Source organism: Chanos chanos, chromosome 1 (genome assembly GCF_902362185.1).
Source record: "Chanos chanos chromosome 1, fChaCha1.1, whole genome shotgun sequence".
NCBI lineage: Eukaryota > Metazoa > Chordata > Actinopteri > Gonorynchiformes > Chanidae > Chanos > Chanos chanos.
The window spans coordinates 28,132,775-28,152,926 of NC_044495.1; the positions used below are offsets into that span (position 1 = coordinate 28,132,775).

The 20,152-nt window shown below is 40.7% G+C and overlaps 2 protein-coding genes across 2 annotated transcripts; one reads left to right on the plus strand and one right to left on the minus strand.

Moving 5' to 3' along the window:
* Positions 1-366: 366 nt before the first annotated feature.
* On the minus strand, positions 367-11,914 carry pnpla8 (patatin-like phospholipase domain containing 8). The gene is made up of 10 exons (XM_030773363.1): positions 11,823-11,914; positions 9,169-10,259; positions 8,700-8,849; positions 8,440-8,591; positions 8,237-8,331; positions 7,816-7,987; positions 7,573-7,630; positions 6,930-7,124; positions 1,480-1,675; positions 367-999 (listed from the first exon to the last, which is right to left on the minus strand). Exons 2-10 carry the CDS (start codon positions 10,036-10,038, stop codon positions 725-727), a joined length of 2,163 nt encoding a protein of 720 aa, XP_030629223.1. The 5' UTR covers positions 10,039-10,259; positions 11,823-11,914; the 3' UTR covers positions 367-724.
* A 4,944-nt stretch (positions 11,915-16,858) lies between these two features.
* avpr2l (arginine vasopressin receptor 2, like) lies at positions 16,859-18,238 on the plus strand. Its single transcript, XM_030779297.1, has 2 exons — positions 16,859-17,720; positions 18,159-18,238. Exons 1-2 carry the CDS (start codon positions 16,859-16,861, stop codon positions 18,236-18,238), a joined length of 942 nt encoding a protein of 313 aa, XP_030635157.1.
* Positions 18,239-20,152: the final 1,914 nt, after the last annotated feature.

Sequence of the window (20,152 nt, forward strand, 5' to 3'; positions counted from 1 at the left end):
TGTAGTGGTCATGTGCTAAAGCCTGTCCATTTTCAAATATTTAAAAATGGTCAAGTTCAGTTTCTAAGGAAATCTCCTTAAAATGATAAAACTGTCCTTTTTAGAGTGCACTGTGTCACTTGGCTGACATAATGTAAAATGAAAAACAATTATACTTAATATGTGAATGAAGTCATACTAAAAAAGACTAGTAAAGTAAGCTGTAGTGTGGGCTAAATCAGTTGAAAACTAGTTTAATCAAGTTGTGTTTCAGTATGTGCTGTAATAACATGACTTCTGATCAATTCTGTATGTCAGTTCGTCCTAAGATCAGGTACACTGTCATAAATTACCTTAAATCTATTCATCTGTACCAAAACACCAATGTTACAGGACAACTGGACAGTATGTGACATCACAAAAACAAAGGTTAGGTAGTAAGGAAAAGTGCTTCTCCATGCAATGAGCTGTCCACACACACATATCCATTGGTCTTCATCTCTCATTGGCCAGTTTAAATAACTCTCCATCTCAGTGGGTCCATAAAATTTCTGCTGCTGTGTTCTTGCGACAACAGCCTAACAACAGCTCTGTTTTAAACCAAGGAATGTATCTGTTGTAATTACGGGTCAACGTGAGCCGCTAACACCAATAAAACCAATCATACCAAATCTTTCTGGAAAATTCTAGAGCTCAGACCAACTTCTGGATATTTGGACTTTTAGTTGTAAGGTTCCAGAAGGCTCTATAGTTTGGAGCGAAATGGGAATCCGTCATACATGTCAGCTTTGAGCCGCACCCATTCAGCCAGCCTCTGGATCGCGCTCTTCTCCTGCGACAGCACACTTGCAGCTTTCTGTAGCTTGCTCTCGTTCCTCTCCAGGTAGCGCCGACCCTCCGCCTGGAGGAAGTTGAGCTTCTCCCTCCGGCTCTCGTCCAGCGGTATGTCCTCGCTCATGAATGGGTTGATACGGAAATAGGTGTCTGGAGGCAAAAGTGCATCTAGCATGGTGTGGACCTCTGTGATGGACAAAGAGAAGAAAGTCAGGTCTGACATAGCAAGCTTGCTTTAATAGATGTTACATATCCATGAGATGTAAGGAAACCAATCATAATCCAACATTCCTGACTCGAATGCAGTGATATGGATTTCAGATTCTATACATGACCACAAGTTCATGTAGACCTAGTGCATGAGCAAGCATACAATGTAGTTCTCCAGGTGGTTGCTTCTTGCAAGGCTCATAATTTTTGGCTTTGAACAAGAAAATCTGAGCAGAAAGTGTACACTGCATTCGAATTCAAAAGTTTGTATTAGTGCATGTTTAATCTAATTCACATGTAACCATATGTTCATTAAATATTCAAAAAACATAAAAATAAATCCTTAACAGGAGAAACTTGACATCAGGGCACATTCAAAGTCATAATCACTCTTTACTAGTTCAACAACATCTATGAGTTCCATCAGACAAACACAGGACCAGAACACACTCTCACCCTCAGTGTCCGTGGCACTGCTGATCACATTGGTGAGCTTGGTCCGCAGGCTGGTGTAGGTGGCACTATTTTTGCTGCCCGTCTCATAGCGGCCAGTTCCCAATGACACCACACACTGCACGGGCGTGTTAGGCCACAGACACTTACACTCGTGGATGGCCAATGCAGTCGGGTTGTTGATCAGGAGACCTCCGTCCTATCAAAACAACAAAAACAGATACTTGTTGTACGCTGCAGCTGCAAGGACAAAAACACATAGAAACACAATAGATATTGCTAAATAGTGTGTCTGAAGAATAGGTGCCCAAGCACTATTCTGAGAATGGCCATCACATGATCCAGGATTTTTATCCTGGCATTGCAAAATAACTGCACAAATTAAGGTGATTGGGGGGTAAACTGGAAAAAAGGAAAACAAGGACTCATTCCAAAAAAGATCTTATAATACCAACTTCTGGCTCAATTAAGATGGAACATAAACCAACAAGAAAATCTATACATGTAGCCAAGTCATACAAGTAACATCTAACCAACAGAGTACCAGTCTCCTCTAGTGTTTCTGTTAAAAGAAAAGTCATACTGCAGGTCTGAGAGGAAAGTGACAGACCACTGATTACCTAAAGGCACTTAGTGGCCATCTGGCTTATGAAGAATAGAAAGTCTCCTGACAGTGAGGATCTCCTCTCATTAGAGAGGAAAGACTACATGGACCAGGCTACACTCCTGGGGGAAGAGATAAAAGACCTATGTTCCTTCTCCTGTTTATTTCCCCCTGTTACCCCTCCTCATTGGCTTTCACACTTTCCCCAACATGTGTCAGTACGATGAAGCCAGCCCCAGGCCTGATAAATCCTGTATGGATAGAGTCTTGAGACCTGTGGCATGTCCACGCACAACACTGGATGAGAGCAGAAAATCTGTCATCCAATTTCAAAGACCTCTTGATTCTGTCCCTGTGTTTCTCTCACTTAGTGTCAGTTGGTTTCAGCTAAATATGATGCAGCTGTAGGACATTCTGGATCAAATGCAAACATGCCACAGACATACACTGAAGGGTGACAGCATGAGAGCGTCAGACACACAAAGGGCCGCAACCAAAGCTTACCATCAAATACACAGCGTGATGTGGCTCTACGGTTTCTCCTGTTTTCTTGATAGAAAACTTTCTAAACTCCTTTTTTGTCTATCCATGTCTCTCTCAAGCTGAGGCTACTTCATGAAACTGAACTGGGACACCATTCCTCAGGATGCAGGCCTAGTCAGTGAAACAAACTTGACATGAAGCTGTTTCCAAAATTATAAATGTTGCCTAATGGTTCATCCAATGGAACAACTTCCTTTGCCGCAGTAGAATAGAATAGAATAGAAAGAATATCTTTACTGTCATAGCTCAAGTACAATTTCCACTGCACGAGTACAACAAGATGAGGTTTGCAACTCCCATACTCGATGCTATAAAAGACGACAAATAAGGTAAAAACAGAATTTAAAAAAAAAAGGTAACAACGGAACAACAATGATATAAAATAGCATAAGTAGGACAAGAAGTAGCGAACCTTGTAAACCGTGTCCATCAGTAGTAAAGATATAAATACTGCAATAGCACAGATGTGCGGAATGCAGCAGCAAAATCAATACAGTACTGACTAACAACACTATGAACACTATGAACAGTATGCACAGTATAAACAGTATATGCAGTGCAGACAGTGTAAACAGTGACCGGTAGTAGTGAGTAGTGCAGCAACTCGGGTGCACAAAACAGCCCAGTGTGCAACTGCAGTTCGTAAACGTTGTATGACAGCATAAAAATAGTGCAAACGGAATAGGATAGTGCAAACAACATAAGAAGTGCAGGCAGATCAAGAGTGCAAACAACACAGGTGTGCAATCCGCAGCAACAAGACCAAACAGTCTGGATATGTAGAAATAGAGTCTACGTAAAAACTCAGTTGAGCGAGTATATAAGTTCTGAGCACTGGTGTTATAATAGCAGCTGTCACTGTACTGTAGATGAGATATGAACACAATATCCAGACAGTGACACAAGGTGGATGAGAGTGACCCCTGTGTACCGTATAGCTTATTTAGGATGGCAAAGTGCAGTGCATAAGTGTATGTGAGGTCAGTTCGGTTGTGCCCGACAATCAACGGGAGCGGTGAGACAGATTACGGGGGGAGCTTAGTGGACTGATTCAGAGCAGTTATGGCTCTGGGGAAAAAGCTATTCCTCAGTCTGGAGCTGCGGGCGTAAAAGGCCTTGTAACGTCTGCCAGACCGTAGGAGTTCAAACAGACGATGGCATGGATGTGTAGAGTCCTTGCAGATGCTGGTGGCTTTCCTGAGGCAGCGCGACCTGTAGATGTCCTCCAGGGCTGGAAGCTGTATCCCAGTGATCTTCTGTGCTCTGGAGATGACGCGCTGAAAAGTTTTCCTGTCAGCTACTGTGCGATACCACACAGAGATGCAGTGTGTTAGGATGCTCTCTGTGGTGCATCGGTAGAAAGTCACCAGCATCTGTTGGGGCAGACCAGCTTTCTTCAGCGTCCTCAGGAAAAACAGCTGTTGCTGTGCTTTCCTGACCAGTGCGGTGGTGTTAGTGGACCATGTGAGGTCATCTGAGAAGTGTATGCCCAGGAACTTAAAACTGGACACTCTCTCCACTCTGTCACTGTTGATGGAGTTAGAAGCGTACTCATCATCCTGTGACCTTCCAAAGTTGATGATTAGCTCCTTGGTCTTTGCTATATCGAGGGACAGGTTGTTCTCAGAGCACCAGCTCAGGTTCTGCACCTCCACTCTGTAGTCTATTTCATCGCTATTGGCAATCAGCCCAATCGCCGTTGTGTCATCTGCGAACTTAACGATGGTGTTAGTGGTGAAGGCAAGGACACAGTCGTGTGTGAAAAGGGAGTAGAGGATGGGGCTCAGTACACATCCTTGTGGTGTGCCAGTACTCACATTTACGAGTGTGAGTTCATATCGTAGATTTAGAAGCAGAATCACTCCTGCGAGGCTAATTGTTGCAGTGCTTTTTCAGAATTTTTATGGGTTTCATGCCCTTGTGCCGAGTCTATAAATTAGGCCATCAGATCTTCCTGTGTGATGCTGACTGATCTTAAATTATGTATCGTCTTAACTGAGCTCCAGGTATTGCCTGAGGACATTACTGAGTATAGGACAGATGTGGTAGTACATGCAGTGAAAGTTTATATAATAACACATGTACACAGTGGCCATTCTCAGCTCTTTTTAAACACTTATATTATTTGCAAAGGAGTAGAAACCGGTTAATAATAATAATAATAATAATAATAATAATAATAGCTACACAATTCTCAGACCTCTTTCATAATGTCCAGCCATTCCTAAATGTATCGAGAACGATATGAGCCATCAACTACAAAGTGGTTCAACGTGTCTTGATTCATGTTCCCGTCCTACAGCATTACAGTTATTTTGCCTTCAGCCCTATGAAAACAGTGTCCTAAATCTCAAAGGAGGCCCAGTGACATCTGAAGGTTTCTCCTCCACTAAAAAACATAGAACGCTGACTTTTCTCTTATTTGTCTGCTCTCAAAAGATGCCAAGCATAACAGATTGGAGGCTTGGCGTGCTGAGCCGGAGTGCCACTCTGTTCTGTTGTGAAGAGAACACAGTCACCAGCCAGTGATCCAACGTGGCAGCCGGAGCCCACAGACAGAGCGTTCTACTGTCACCAGGCCTCACAGCCAAGAGCTGCAAACACATTTGCATTTCAATCCCCAAGCCATTCACCCCAACACCAGGCCAACCATATTAAGAGAAGGGAAAAATAAGAATGAGAGTCCATTGACAAGGCATTAATGGGGCTCATATGGCCCAAAAGCCACTGATATTGTGACATCAAAAGGGGGGAAACACACAGAGGAAAAACCTCTGAGGAGTGAATGAGTAGCACAAGCAATAATGAGACTTAATTAGACACAAAAGCAATCTTGGCAGCTGTTAAATTAGGCAATCCCAAAAAGACAAAGCCATTTTAAATTCTTTAACCTACACTTCCAAGTCTAATGTTATCAACATTGCTGCTTTAAACATCAAATAACACTAAGAGAACACTTGTGAATGAAAACATTACCAAGCCCCATCACTAAATCAAGAACTTTGTTGCAAAAAACATAAGATCATCTATCATTAAGGAAATTAAGTCATTATTTTACTGATGAAATGAGCAAAGCATTTGTGCACAATGGAAAAGGGGCTTTTAATTAATTAGATTAATTTGATCAAAAATTCATTAAAAAATATGCTGCTCTTGGCATTAGAGCCATAGGTTAGACAGCCTCTGCCACGCTGGCTGCTCTGATACTGTCAAAAAGTAAGGGCTCTTGAAGTCATTTTAGGATAAAAATGCCAAATTCGCTTAGTTAAAGCCATAGCAACAAGAGTATAAGCAGGACAGAAAGAAGTGGGGGCAATATCGTGATTAATTTCTCGCTGTAATACAAAATACTCATTTATGCGTCCCATGCAACCATTATCAATTAGCTTAATTTGTCTGAGCTACTCGACAAATCATTTGAAAACTGACAAGACACACTGAAATCAACCGGACAGTGAAAAGATGGCCCACAATGGTTTCAATATTGTACTAATCTACATAACTCCAATAAATCAGCCAAGTTTTCCATAGAAACAGATCTGCTTCTCTCACACTGGGCTCTTATGAATCTGGCCATTCATGTAGTGGACTGGCCGGCTGTTTTTATGCCCTTTGAAAACAACAGCCACTTTGTGGCAAGCTGGATGAGAACTCGGTGGGTGTTGATGGACACAGTTTCCACAGCAGCAAGAGAGACAGTGGTATGAAGGATGACTACTTTTCTTTCTGGCCAAAACTTTGCTGGGAGGATTCATGCTCACAGAGTCACCATCACATCCTCAGGGAGTGTCAGTTCCAAGTGGCCATGCCTCCGGCCACCGTGTAAAAAAAAAAAAAAAGAACTCAAATCTAAATCAGTGGAACTTAGTGAAACTGTGAGGTACTCGCTGGTTTTTGCAGGACGGTCTTATAAGTCATTTAGTGTTTACAGCTACAACCTCTCAACCTATGAGTTACACTCCTTTCCTCTCTCTTTGCCTCTTTACAAAGATTTGATGGGCTTTAACCCAAAAGACACAATTACACATTCATTCTGTAACACAAACAACTTTCAGCAAACTGGTTTTTTTTTTGTCTTTTACAATGTCTCCTATTTATGTAAGAGTTTCCTGCAATACGATTTTATTAGATCATATATTCTCCCATGATCTCTATGTATTGAAATTATAGGAAAAATTGCTGAGAACTGAATCCAAATTTCATTTTGTCCAAATTTTTAATCCCAACAACAAAAAGTGTAAACGTGCCCTGGTCCATAAGAAGTCCCTAGTTGTGTACCAAATGGCGGGGGCAGTGCGTGGTTTACCTGGTGAAGGTCATTGCCAAGCAGAAACTCCTGAAAGTATCCAGGGGCAGCGGAGGACGCTCGGATGGCCTGCCACAGTTTGTGCTGACAGCCACCAAGATAATGAGAACGCACCCCAGGTAAGAAGTTGTAGTTTCTGAAGACATATGCTTTCAACGGCAAGCCCCTGCTCACAATAGTGCTAACTGCTGCCACCTTGAGGAAACAGTGAATCAGCACAAAAATATGAATTTTCCAATTTATTCAATTCAGTTGATTAATGTTAGATGGCAAACTAATGATTTTTCATTATATCTGATTTTAAATGTGTTTTATTGGCTTAATTCAAATGTTCTGACTTAGCCCCAAAATGTAATGTTAGAATCTAGCTTGTTCCTCAATTTCCTGCGGGATTAACAAAGCATCTATCCATCTATCTAGCTTGAGAAATTTACCTTTAAATATTTACAACAACCCAGTGGGTCCTTTAGTCTGTCAGTCTTTGCATCTATAGATCTAACTGTTAAGTGCAGTTGAAGTACGCTGTCCAAACTCAATCCAGCATTACAATATAGCAGTTGCCATGCCGATGTCATGTGTCAGATTTTCAAACACAGCATATCCATAAAACAGTCTATCTACAAAAGCTGATTTGTAATCTCACCTTTGGACAATGTGGATTCTTTGCAGTGTCGACCATAAGACCAGATCCCATTCTTTCTCTGTCGAGATAAAATGATTCCTTACCCCACAGCATTTATTTTCATTTGGAACCACCAGTACAACTATAAATCAAGCTAAACATAAGACATGGATGACAATCATCTAAATTAACTGAGACACTGATATGAAACAGAACTCTGGATCAAATAAAGACAAATGTTAATGACACCAATGAATGTCTCACTTGAGGATATTTTCCCAGATCTCACTGTCATAAAAAGCATGGCTCCAGCCCATTTTCACTGTGCCCACAATGACATTCTGCTTGAAGACGTCAGACCCCAGTTTCCTGTACATCTCCTCACACTCATCCAGGGGGATCTGGAACACTCCCAGCATAAAAGCCAGGATGGCACCTAGAAAGACAATCACTCGGGTTTGGTCCTGACCTTTCCGAAAACTCACTAAAGCCTTGGTTAAAATGACAAGAGGGCATAATTCACAAATCTATTAGTTACTCATTTGGATCACTGAAAAAACAGAGCAAGAATAAAAGAAAATTATTAGTCTTTGGTAGACAGTGAGGAATGTAAATAAACACACCAGAGCAATATCTCGACAGCTTGTCGTTGTGACAGTCAAACTGGGATAACTGAATACTTCACCTGTACTAACTCCACATATGTAGTCAAACAACTGATGGATGGGTTTCCCTGTGAGGCTCTCCAGTTTGTGCAAAGTCTGCAGAGCAACCAGTCCCCTGCAAAACAATGTCACGTACAGGTGCTTTAGATCAAACTCGTGGAGAGAGGTGATGAGTCACAGACAGGAAAATGGATGGATGAACAGGCAAATGTATGTAGGTTACCTCGTTCCTCCTCCATCAATGGAAAGCACTCGTATTCCCCTGCCTTTGACCGGGTCTGAGTAGCCAATCAGAGCCAGAGCCTGCCTGACTACAGCCTGTAGACTCTCATTCCTTGCCTGCCTGAGACGCAGTAAACAGGGTATGATTTTCTCCTGAGGAGAGAGGGAGAGGGAGGGAAAGAGAGAGAGGACTGGGGTTTAGCATGTGTTCATGTATGTTACATTTATAGTACATATATTGTACATATATTCAAGGCATACCTTGACAGCAACCCCTCTGGTCTCTGGAAACTCCAGTAAGTGAAAGGAGAGTTCCTCAACTCTGCTGATGGTCACCTTCACATCCGTCACTCTCTGCAGAGCCTGCACCAGTGCTCTGGTTCTGTTGTCCACACTGACCCTAGCAATTATCTGCAAAAACATGAGAGTACATCCTGAACTTCCTATTAGCTTAAACAGCTTATCCTATATTAACATTAATCTAAATTAGAATAATCCATTTAGTTTTCTTTAGATTTATATAAAAATTGTTTCTGTAAATGTGTTTTAAGTCACCATTTGGACTGTAAGGTTTTGCATTAATTAATTCAAACATGTAAGTGTGAGTAATTACACTGCTCCAGCCCCTGTCCACAGCTTATGAAGTCTCACAGAAGCATCATATTTAATTTAAGACATCTCTCTTTCAAGCTCTTGTCAATTCATGTCACGTGTTGCAGTGAAGCTTTACCTTCTCTCTCTGGGCTAATCTTTGGGCTTTTTCCTCAGCTTTTTTCTTGGCCTTCTCTTCAGTGCTAGTTCCAGCTTGTGAAACTGTTTGACCAGGGGCAGGAGGTTTGTCTTTATCTGCCGTGACACTCTTGGAATCAGCCCGGAACTTTGGAACCAAGGGGCTGATATAACTGCCGACAAAGGCCTGCACACTGGGCCTTGAGTAAGACAGGTAATGACTAATACCCTTCCTGGGAGGCGTGGGCGTGGCTGAGATATCGCTCTCTGGAATCGGAGTGTTTGGAGGAGGAGCACTGGTGACTGGCTGAGCTTGGTCAGCAGAGGCCTGAGGGGTGTCTGCGGAGGCTTTCTGAGATGCAGGCACCAACACAGGCGCATGGTCCCGAGTACCGTCTGAATAGGAATGGCTTGGGCCAGGTGTAGAACTTAAGCAGTCTCCATTACAGGTTTCAGACTTCTTTTCATCCAGAGAGTTGCTCCCAAAGTATGTGTTGACATGTTCAGCCAGGTGTGTGTAGGTCTCGTCCATGTTGGTGGAAAACGCTGCAGGCTGGAAGCGCTGTAGAGTTTGTTTGGCGACAGTGGAGGAGCTGTTTAGAGAGGATGTTGCAGGACTGGGTCTGGGTTTGACCGTGTCCTTGTGGTCTTCTTTCTCCTTCTGCTCCTCCTTGCTACTCTGTTGTTCTGGCGTTGTCATGGTAATGACAGACCCAGCCTCTGCTGCTGAGCATTCCACTTTAACCTCCATGCCTTTGCCAACATGGGTGGCACTGGGTTTGAGGCGGGTTATCTTTGACAGGAGGTCTGTGTTCACTGTCCCACTTACAGCTTTGGTGACAGTGTCCAGTGTGCTCTTTATACGCGACATACAGAGGGAAATGAACAGAGAGGACGCTGAGAGATTTTCTGAGGGAGGTACTGTCGTATAATTTCAGTCTGGGCCAGAGTTGATTAGCCACACAAAGCCCACAACAGAGAAAGATGTCTTAGGCATGTTGGCTTGCATTGATTTAAAGCCATTTAGTTTAATTCAAGGTTCCCACAAACCAACTATCCAACATAAATGTCCTTTTTCTCTCTCTGAGGCATCTACAAATGCATATGGGAGTAAAGAAAAGAAAAAGAAGGACAAGAATGAGTTTAGAGATTTGTTTTAACCATAGTGTTCAAATATAAAGTGTACTAAAATTAGTTAAAAGACCCATTGAGCAAAACTTATTTCTCATAAATCAGCTGCAATGTGCAGACGCAGAATGGCAATTCAACAGTACCCGGATGAGCTGCCTGACGGTCACCATGGAAACTCCCTTAAACAATAATGAAAGTCAACTTTGCAAGTGCGTTACCTTAAATGACTTACACCACTGAACAGAAATATCTTGCTAGAAATAGGAGTTTTTGGATTCATGTTTCTTTTGTAGCTCTATTTTGCTCTCCAGGATCAATACACACGCCTGTTGCGACTGTAAATTTATTGACTATAGCTTAAACAAGAAGTGTACCACAACATGGAAGGACAATTGTTATCCCAGCATCTGGATTCAAGAGCTTCTGAGATCGTCAAAAGCGTACTGGAAAACGTCCAGAGCATTTTGTGTCGCAATCAAACAGAGACTTGTTCATGCGACTACGAAACGAACAACATCGATTGGTGTGTTTGCAAGGACTTCACGATTGAACTGGGGAAAAGACAAATCGAAGAGTACATCCGCACATGGGAGCTACACCCAAGCTGGCTTTACAGTTTGGACTTCCTCACGGAAAGTGAACTTGAGTTTTGCAAACAGTACCGCTACAAAGTCCAATGGAGTATCCCGACCCGACGCACTCCAATCCCCAAAGCAACTGCGAGTGTTTATTTTGTCATCGAGATATCCAGGATCAAACCTCAAACACTGCCTGTAGAGGTTTACTTTGTAGTAGAATCAAACAGACTTACACACCGCCCCGGCAAGACGAGGTTTCGAGAAAGGTGGCTGAAAGACGTCATTGACAGCAAGACAATACTGCAACGCCACATTGACTTTTAATACAGATCACTGCAACGACCGAAATAATAGGAAACTACAGATAAGATTTGTTAGTCTGTCAGTTTATGTCACAGCTCGCGATAGCTACTTTAGACTATGGTTTCGGTGTTAACGTTGGATACATGAAACTATCACGCTATTCAATGGATAAAACACACGAATAAATGCTCAGTAAACTTCAGTCAGCTTGCTAGCTACCTTAGTTTGACGCATGTGTAGCTAACATACATTACAGAAAGGGCTGACGTCTCTCTCACAAACCAAATGTCACTGAGCCACAGGGAATACATTGGTCGTTGAGAATACTAGGTGGATACCGTTAGCCAAAACTGCTGGGTTTGTAATTGTGAAGTCATTTAAATTGCGTTGCTGGTTATTTACACTGTGCTATTTATTATAAGGGCCGGTAACTACGCAAATAGTTACATGGGCTGAATAGTAGCCAAATATCGGTGACCTATTTTCCTCAACCATGGTATCTATATAGAAAGGACTGTGAATTGCTTGGCTAGCCAGCTAGCTGCCAAATAAACTGCACCAAGGCTTTAAGAGAAGGATGGCACATGAATCCACACAGACCTAAAACCAACAGCAACATTCGAAATGTAAATAATAAACTGACCTGTCGTTTGGTTACAGTTATCATTCCATTCCTCAATACGCTTGGACATGTACACACTCTACGGAAACATCAAGCTATGCTACTAGCTAACTGCAAAAAAGGGAAACTGGGAAATGAGTGCGACGTAAATTGTACTGTTTTGCGATTGGCTGTTGGAAAGTCTGGGCCGCTGATAACTTCACACCTTAGATCTGTTATGTATGTTGATAGTAATGAGTGAGTAATTCCCTTCAAATGATTTAGGGACTTAATATTGGTTTGGCAATTGATTTTGTATTTTTGTCAAATAATTTTTGGAGGCAACATGTATATCGTATTCTTAGTTTTTGCTAACATTTTTAGACAATAGTAAAAGAAAATCTTGATCATACTGTTGTTGTTTCCTGTGCATACATACATACATACATATATATATATATATATCAGCAACACCATCAAATTTCAAGCATGAGAACTTGTAAATTAAGCACTAGCCGAACACTAGATGGCAATAGGTTTTCATGGTTGTGAAACTACATATGACTTGCTCTGCACGTAATATTGATGCTGTGGTTATTGGTGTTACTCCTGTAACAATAATAATAATAAGAGGAAGAACAAGAACAAGAAAAAGAACGCATAAAAAAAGTGTAGGCCAACTCTAACGGATCTTCCTGTAGTCATCCTTCTTAAAAGTGCAACTTTGTTTGCTGAATATCACACAATGGACTCTAAATGTATAACACAAGACAGAAAATAGCAGCACTTCCATCAAAATTATTTGCTTCTACAAAGACTCGCACTAATAAAGCATGACAGGAAAGGAGAGGAACTTTCCTCAGAGTGTTAAGGTGGCTGCACACTGCCCAGACAAACAGCGACCAACTCCAACCAACACCAACTGCTGGATCAGTGTGTGCCGTCAGCTGGTGTTTGTCTGTGTTTGTCGGATGGAGTTTTTCGAGTTTGACATGTCCATTAGTTAACAGTGTCTGCGATCACTTGTTAATGTTACTGTAGATAATGTTAAGGACTATCACTATCTGGATTGGCACTGTTTGTGCATCTTTCAGTCAGTCTGATACAGTAGATATTGATGGAGCCGAACTACTGCTGTTTTCCTGTTTATGCTGCCTGTGAAATTGAAGTGCTTTCTTGTCCCCAAGGAAATAGCCTCCTGCCATAGACACTTTCCCCTGTTCTAAAGTAAAGAAATAAGGCCCTTTCTAGCTGCCTTATTACCTCCACAGGCATCCCCCTCTGTCCCATGGTTGACGTCACAAGGACTCATCTAGTTCTCAGGATGGGGACGGCCATAAAGTAAACGACCCGACATTGTCTGTTCTGTGCTTTAGAGTTCTCCGCGTCATCAATGTAACTATCTGTGTAGACATAATTCATCATGACTAACTGATTTACGCTGACTGTACTGTCTGCCTGGTATAAATACAACACCTTTTTGACTGTCAGGCAGTCACTTCTTGATCCTACGCTTGAGATGGCTCCCTGTGCAGGTTGTATGCTGAGATAAGACTTCAAGTCCTTGACTTTGTCTCCCTGGTCCTTCTTAAAGTGTTGGCGATGCATCAGGAACCATCAATATTCCGAGGCCTCTCACGTGAAGCAATTACATAAAGGTCTGAGCACAACACTGGTCATCTGACACCTATCAGTTCTTTCCCAGTTTCCCCCAAAATTAAGGGTACCATTCAGCATTCGGTCAGCTTTACCCCCACACCTCCCATAAAACAGACAATACATGTTTCACATAGTTGTCTCAAATTCTGCAATGAGGATGTTGGAATAATCACAGCATACAGCGAATATCATTTTCACATTAAGGTGAACAATAACACTCTCCTAATTTGTAAAAGAATAAAATACACCCTAATTTGGCTGTGGAAGATAGAATGTACCAGTAGCAATATTTAACGAAAGCTGGAAAGGATTGACTCTTAATGCTATTGGGAGCTGCAGGTTGTCCAAAACCTTCAAAGGAAGGGCATGGTCTCTATTACCTCAGGGCTCCAGCCTCAGAGGTATGTGGTGAAAAACCCTTTGAAGACATGACTCATCACGTAACTGTCAATAATAGGAAACGAGAACAGCTTTGAGATGAGACGTGGTGGGGGTCTTACACATGAAGAATCTTCCTGGTGGGATGTTATGTTCACTGATATATTTTCCCAGTTATATTAGGTCAGGCAGCAGAGCATGAGGTGACATTAAAGGGTATATTTCAATCAACACCAACAAGTAATTTTAAGAGGTATTATAAATAAATTGGATTAGATTTCATAAAAACGTTATAAAATGAAACAAGGTTGTTGTATTTTTTCTTCTCAACAAATTCTTGTTGAAACTGAAAGTGATAAAATATTTTAGAAGTAATAGTTCAAAATAAAATAATATACATCATTTTGTTCAAAAGAATGGAAGAGCTGCTCATAATTTTAATCAAGTCACCTTCAATCTAATGAATGTACAAAATGCTCAATTAATCTACTGCATTGTTTTTCAGTCTTTCCTATGATTCGTCTCCATAGCAACCAGATACACGCTTTCAGGCACTGTGTAATGCTGATAATGGGAGAAAGAACAAAAAGTACTGGAAATACATACAGTGCAAGAATCATTTCAGTGTCCTCTACTATGGAACTAATGTATAGCATTTTAAGAAGACAGACGGAAGAATTTATGTTTTGCTGTTTGTAACAGGTGTATAAAAAAATAAATCTGAAAGAAAGCTGAACATATCTTGCATTATGCTCTTAAATCTAAAGCAAGGATGTATGAAGCAGGATCCAGGTGAAAACTATGTATATTGTTCGTGTTTAATCTGTATAAAGGCTTTTGAAAAATTAGCCCTGTGATTGATTATTCTGCAGAGATGAGAAAAAGAGATTCGATATTGATATATAATGTATAAATCATACCACTGTGTCACACTCTGATGGCACAGCAGTAATTTAAAATGTAGTAGTGCACAAGCAAAATGACAGCTACTGTAGGTGCAAAAACATAATCAACAGCAACAGAGCTTGTGAATAGATGATGTGAACAGATTTGATTTGGGGTTGTTTTTTTTTTTGTTTTTCAAGAGCCAAAAAAAAGGCATCAACCACAGTGACCTTTCTATAGTACGAAATTTTGAAATACCAAATCTTTAACTCCTATTACTGTGCAGGTTTCTTTGTAAACAAAAGGCAGACTGAAAATAATAAAGGTGCAGATGGCACCTGATCAACATCTTTTTGTATTTAGGGCAGAGGTGACTGACATGCAGGATGTTTGCTGTGAAGAGATTTTTTTTTTTTTTCGTACTGTAAGCAAATGTGCCTCAAGTAATAGTCCAAAGCATAACTCTTAATTTTGAAGAACTTCTCTCATGGTCAGTATTCAGGCCATGGTTAACACGTTTAGAGACCTGAGCTATTTTGTTTTGTTCAGGTGTGGTTCTGCTCTGACCCTTGTTTGCCTCACACAGAAGGGACACACTGGGCTGCTAGATTACTGTGACCACTAGGAACACAGCGAGTACAAGTCAGACATGTTACAACCTCATCTCTTTCTCTATTTATACTGAAAACGATTAAGTGCTCTGCTGCACTTCTGTGTGTGTAGGAACAAAACGAGTGAACAATGGGCTGTTACATAAAAAACACCAGTTCTGTTTTTTCTCATTAATGCCATGGACTGGTATTTTAGTCATTTAAGAGATGTAAAAATCATGCAAATCCTGCTGTTAAAACTGCCAAAATAATGGAAACACCAACAAATACCAACATAACGTGTGTTCACATTCTACAAAAACATTCTTTGGGGTTTCACTGAAGGTAATGGAAAACACCGTGCTATGCACTGCTATAGAATTTACCTTTAGCTCAATTGAGTTGTGATCTAACAATAGATATGGTCGTGGAATACAGTTTATATTATTTTCATGTTCAGCAAACTATTCAGTGACCATTTGTGCCCTGTTATGAGGTTAATGTCATCCTTGAAGAGTTTGCTCCCATTAGGATAGAAAGGTTTCACCACTGGATGAAAGTAATCACTCAGAATGGCTTCATAGTTATTGTTGTTTATTTTTATCTTCAAGGAGTGGAACTAAACCATGTCTGGAAAATGCACCTCGCACCATAACAGAGCTACTAGAATCCTTCTCTGTAAGGTCTGTAAGCGTCTTTTTGTATGAATCACATATATAGTTCTACCAGTCATTAAAAAGGACCTGAAAAAGTCCTGTAATCATTCTGGCCAGGATAGACTTTGTGTTTACTGGAATAAGATGAGTGTTAGCAGCTTTGATTTAGGCCTTCTCATTGCAAGCCTTGAATGCTTTTCTGTTTTTAACGTTTTGTTACCTTTTGCAACAAGCCTATTTCTTCAACAACATGGACATGGTTTGATTTCATTTGATTTGTAGGCTATCCTCAATTCTGATAGAAAATGGTACAGGAAATTGGTAAATTGTCAGTAGAAGAGGGTCGAATGCCCTATTTGCTAAGTTTTCTTGTCCGAAGTGACAAAGAAAAGAGACAAAATGTAAAACCAACCAACGATTAAACAACGTTATTTGTGCTCTTTAAAATGATCAAAATGAAGTTGTAATACATCTCATTCAATGTTGATTAAAAACAGCCAGCTCCTAATCAGACTGCAAATTATACAGTGACAATCGGGGGGGGGGGGGGGGGGGGGGCGTAAACTTTTTCTCCAGGGCTATTTAGCATAGGATGTATAAATGTAACTCCCCGACCTGTTGTTTTTACGTCTTTTGGAGGGGTATAGGTCTTAATTAGGGGGTCAGACACCCCCAATCCCCCCGTAATTCGAACCCTGCTACTAATAATAATATGCCCTTTCTGCCTCGGCCCATCAGAAGATGCGATGTCGACCTGAGAAAAAAAATAGTTATGCGTGCGCAAAAGCTGCCTTGCGTCTGGTTGCGTCAGAGCAGCTTCAGTTGAGAGCCTTGAAAATATTAGTGAGGAAATTTTGTTAGCACATAGACATCAAGAACTCGTGTTGTTGATTCAGTTAGAAAGGGGAGGATGGGTGAGAAACTTAATTGCAGTAGCGACAACAGCACCTCGGGACAGGAGCACTTTGGAACCCCGGAATGCGCGGACACGGAAGGGTACTTTGCGCTAGTGAAAGCCGGAGTTCTGGGGACCATTTTCGTACTCGCAACATGTAGCAATTTGTTTCTGTTGCAAGCTCTTTGGAGAAGGCGTAAAAGAAATACACGAACTCAGCTCTTCCTTTTGCATTTATGCTTCGCGGACTTGGTGGTCGCCTTCTTCCAAGTCCTGCCGCAGCTCTCCATGGAAATAACGCACCGTTTTAAAGGTTCCGATTTTGTTTGCAGAACAGTTAAGTATCTCCAGGTCGTCGGAATGTTTGCTTCAACATATATGATCGTGGCCATGACCATAGATCGTTATAATGCGGTTTGTAGACCCATGGTGTCTTTTTTTCGGGGATCGTTTCGGAGATATGTTTCCATTGCTGCGGCATGGCTGATCTCTCTGGCGTTCAGTGTCCCACAGCTGTTCATCTTTTCTCTCCAAGAGGTAGAGAAGAACCTCTACGACTGTTGGGCGACTTTCATTGAACCATGGGGGGGCAAAATATACATCACCTGGATTACTTTGTCGGTGTTTGTTCTACCAGCCATCATTTTACTCTACTGTCAAATAAAAATATGCACAGGAATTTATTTCAATATGAAAAGGAAGGCTCTGCAAGCAGCCACAAGCGACGGCCACTCATGCCCGAAAGGCATATCAAGTGCTATGTTAAAAACTGTCAAAATGACATTTATTATCATCCTTGTGTACACTATATGCTGGACTCCGTTTTTTGTTGTTCAGCTGTGGTCTGCCTGGAGCCCAAGAAGCGCACCATCCAAAGGTTTGTCCCATTTAAAATACCTAATATTTCATTTTAATATTTAGCTGTTTGTTACACTGGAGGATTGCATCGTCAGTAAGAATTGGTAAGGTATCAGTATGCCAGTGAAGCCGTTTGGAGAAAATAAATAAATAAATAAACGCCTTTCATAAACTCTTATCCTGGCAGTTTCCCCAACTATATAATATAGCGAAGTACTTCATGTATTTAATCGGCCAAATATTTATTATAGCTATTCAAGTCAATGTTAGTTGACCCGACCCATACAATGACCGTCATGTCTTGCATTATATTTTTACGTGCGTTCTGACCAATGTTCAAAATTAAAGTAAAAAAAAAAGCTATTGAGACGGATGCCTGCGCTTTGTTTCATCAACATTTATGTATCTTTTGTTATTCCTCTGAAGACATAGCCTTATCCCCCTCATCTCTCCTCAGGTCTGGTGTTTGTCATAATCATGCTTCTCGCCAGTCTAAACAGTTGCACCAACCCCTGGATCTATCTCTACTACAGCTGAGAGAATAACTTCTTGAACATCTGGACTTCCACTACAGCTGAAACAAGAACTAGCATCAGCAACATTTTGATCCACTGGTTACATCTATTATATTACACCTGAGGCAACTGGGGGAGATGACTGAGGAACAGAGTATGTACAGAATAGGAAAAAACAGAAACAGAGCATAACTCAGACAGTATACTAAAGATAACTAGATTCCACTTGATTGAATGAATGTACTATTTTCTGCCCACTGAGCAGAAATAATATGTTTCTGCAATATCAATTCTCAGAAACTTGTATTAAACCACAGTGATAAACTGTTTGAACACTAGACTATTTATTAATGTTCAGATACATTCAGTGATATGTTCAGATGTAATGTGCACTGAATGCTGGTACTGTGATGTGCTGATGTACTGAGACTATCTTATAAGGTGTGCTTTCATGAAAGACAGGTACTTATGTATATAAGCTTGCACATGTTTCAGCCTGTGTGTTTTTCTCTATGTATTGGCAGCTGTCATTTCATGATTAATGTGTGGCAGAAAAGTGACGTATAGTGCATCTGAGACATGTATTAGTACTAATGGAACATGGATAAATAAATGCATCTTTTGTGTTAATAAAATATTGCAAATTCAGTCTATTTTTGACTTGATCAAGAATCAAGTGTGTTCTTATTTTCATTAGTCTCTGAAAACATTTCATTAGCGGCAAGATTTGTATTCAGTGCAGGGCTTGTGATCATGAGAAAAAAATGTTGCTCCACTTGCAACCCACATTATTGAGATGCATTTTAAGATGACTCAAAGCAGTAGAGTGGGGATGATCTGTATAGTGGCAATCTTGTTAGCTCTCAGGGATAATGGATTGTAATGGGTTTTCAGGGCCACATGTCCCTGGGGAAACAATGACAGTCGGTTCTCACTGATTGAAGCCTAGCCACCCAGGAGACCAGGGTCACTATGTTGTGTAATTTTATTCATGTGATTCACATTTTATTGTGCATGTTATCCTGAACATGTAATCTCATAAACACTGTAATGTTCTTAAAACAAACCGACAGGTAAGAGAATTTGTTCAGAGTTTTAGATCGTAATTGAGCATGTGAAAGAAATTGGGTGTTTTGAGATTCTTGAAGAAGGTGATCGAGGCATGTGAATTATTCATTGATTATATGACATCCAAACTAAAAAGGCAATGACCTCATAATCTGGATCATGCAAAATTGATGATTCAGAGTTTGAGGCTTTTTTTCTACTTAAGTAAATTATGATGTTTATACTTCTCTTGCTGAGAAAATAAAGGACTTCTCAAGGCATTTCAGTTTTTCAGCTGGTGTGTTGATAAGATGGAAGTGTTTAAATGAAGTGGACAACAGGTTAATTGTTTGACTTTACTATGTTTTTGTTTTGTTTTGGGTTTTTGTTTTTGAATGGTGGTGAGTTGATATGTAGTGTTTTGTTTTTCCAGGAAAACTTTGGCAGACTATTGTACAGCTTGGAGAGCCATTGAGGTTTATGGAATCATAAGGAGCACAAAGAATAAATGTTTCATCCAAGGTACAAGATTCAGCCTGACTACGGTAATATGGGCCACAGCAGAAATGGGAAGTCTATCTCAGCTGTCTAACTACTTAAGTACTAAAACTAAGTAATGGTTCTGTATTGAGGGGAGATCATGAAGTTCACAAAAATTAGGAGAGATGTGCAATTCAAGATGCCAAAACACTGAGGTATTCATCTAAAAGTTAGTTCAGCTGGGCAGTGACATGGACCAGTGAACTTAATACCTTAACACAGAGCCAAATGTATTGATAAGATCAAAACTTCATTGGAGAGAGTTGTTAGGATGTCAATCAAAATAAATATTTCTCTTGAACTGTGCCATGTTAAACAATCAAAAATATAAAAAATAACAGATCAAAAG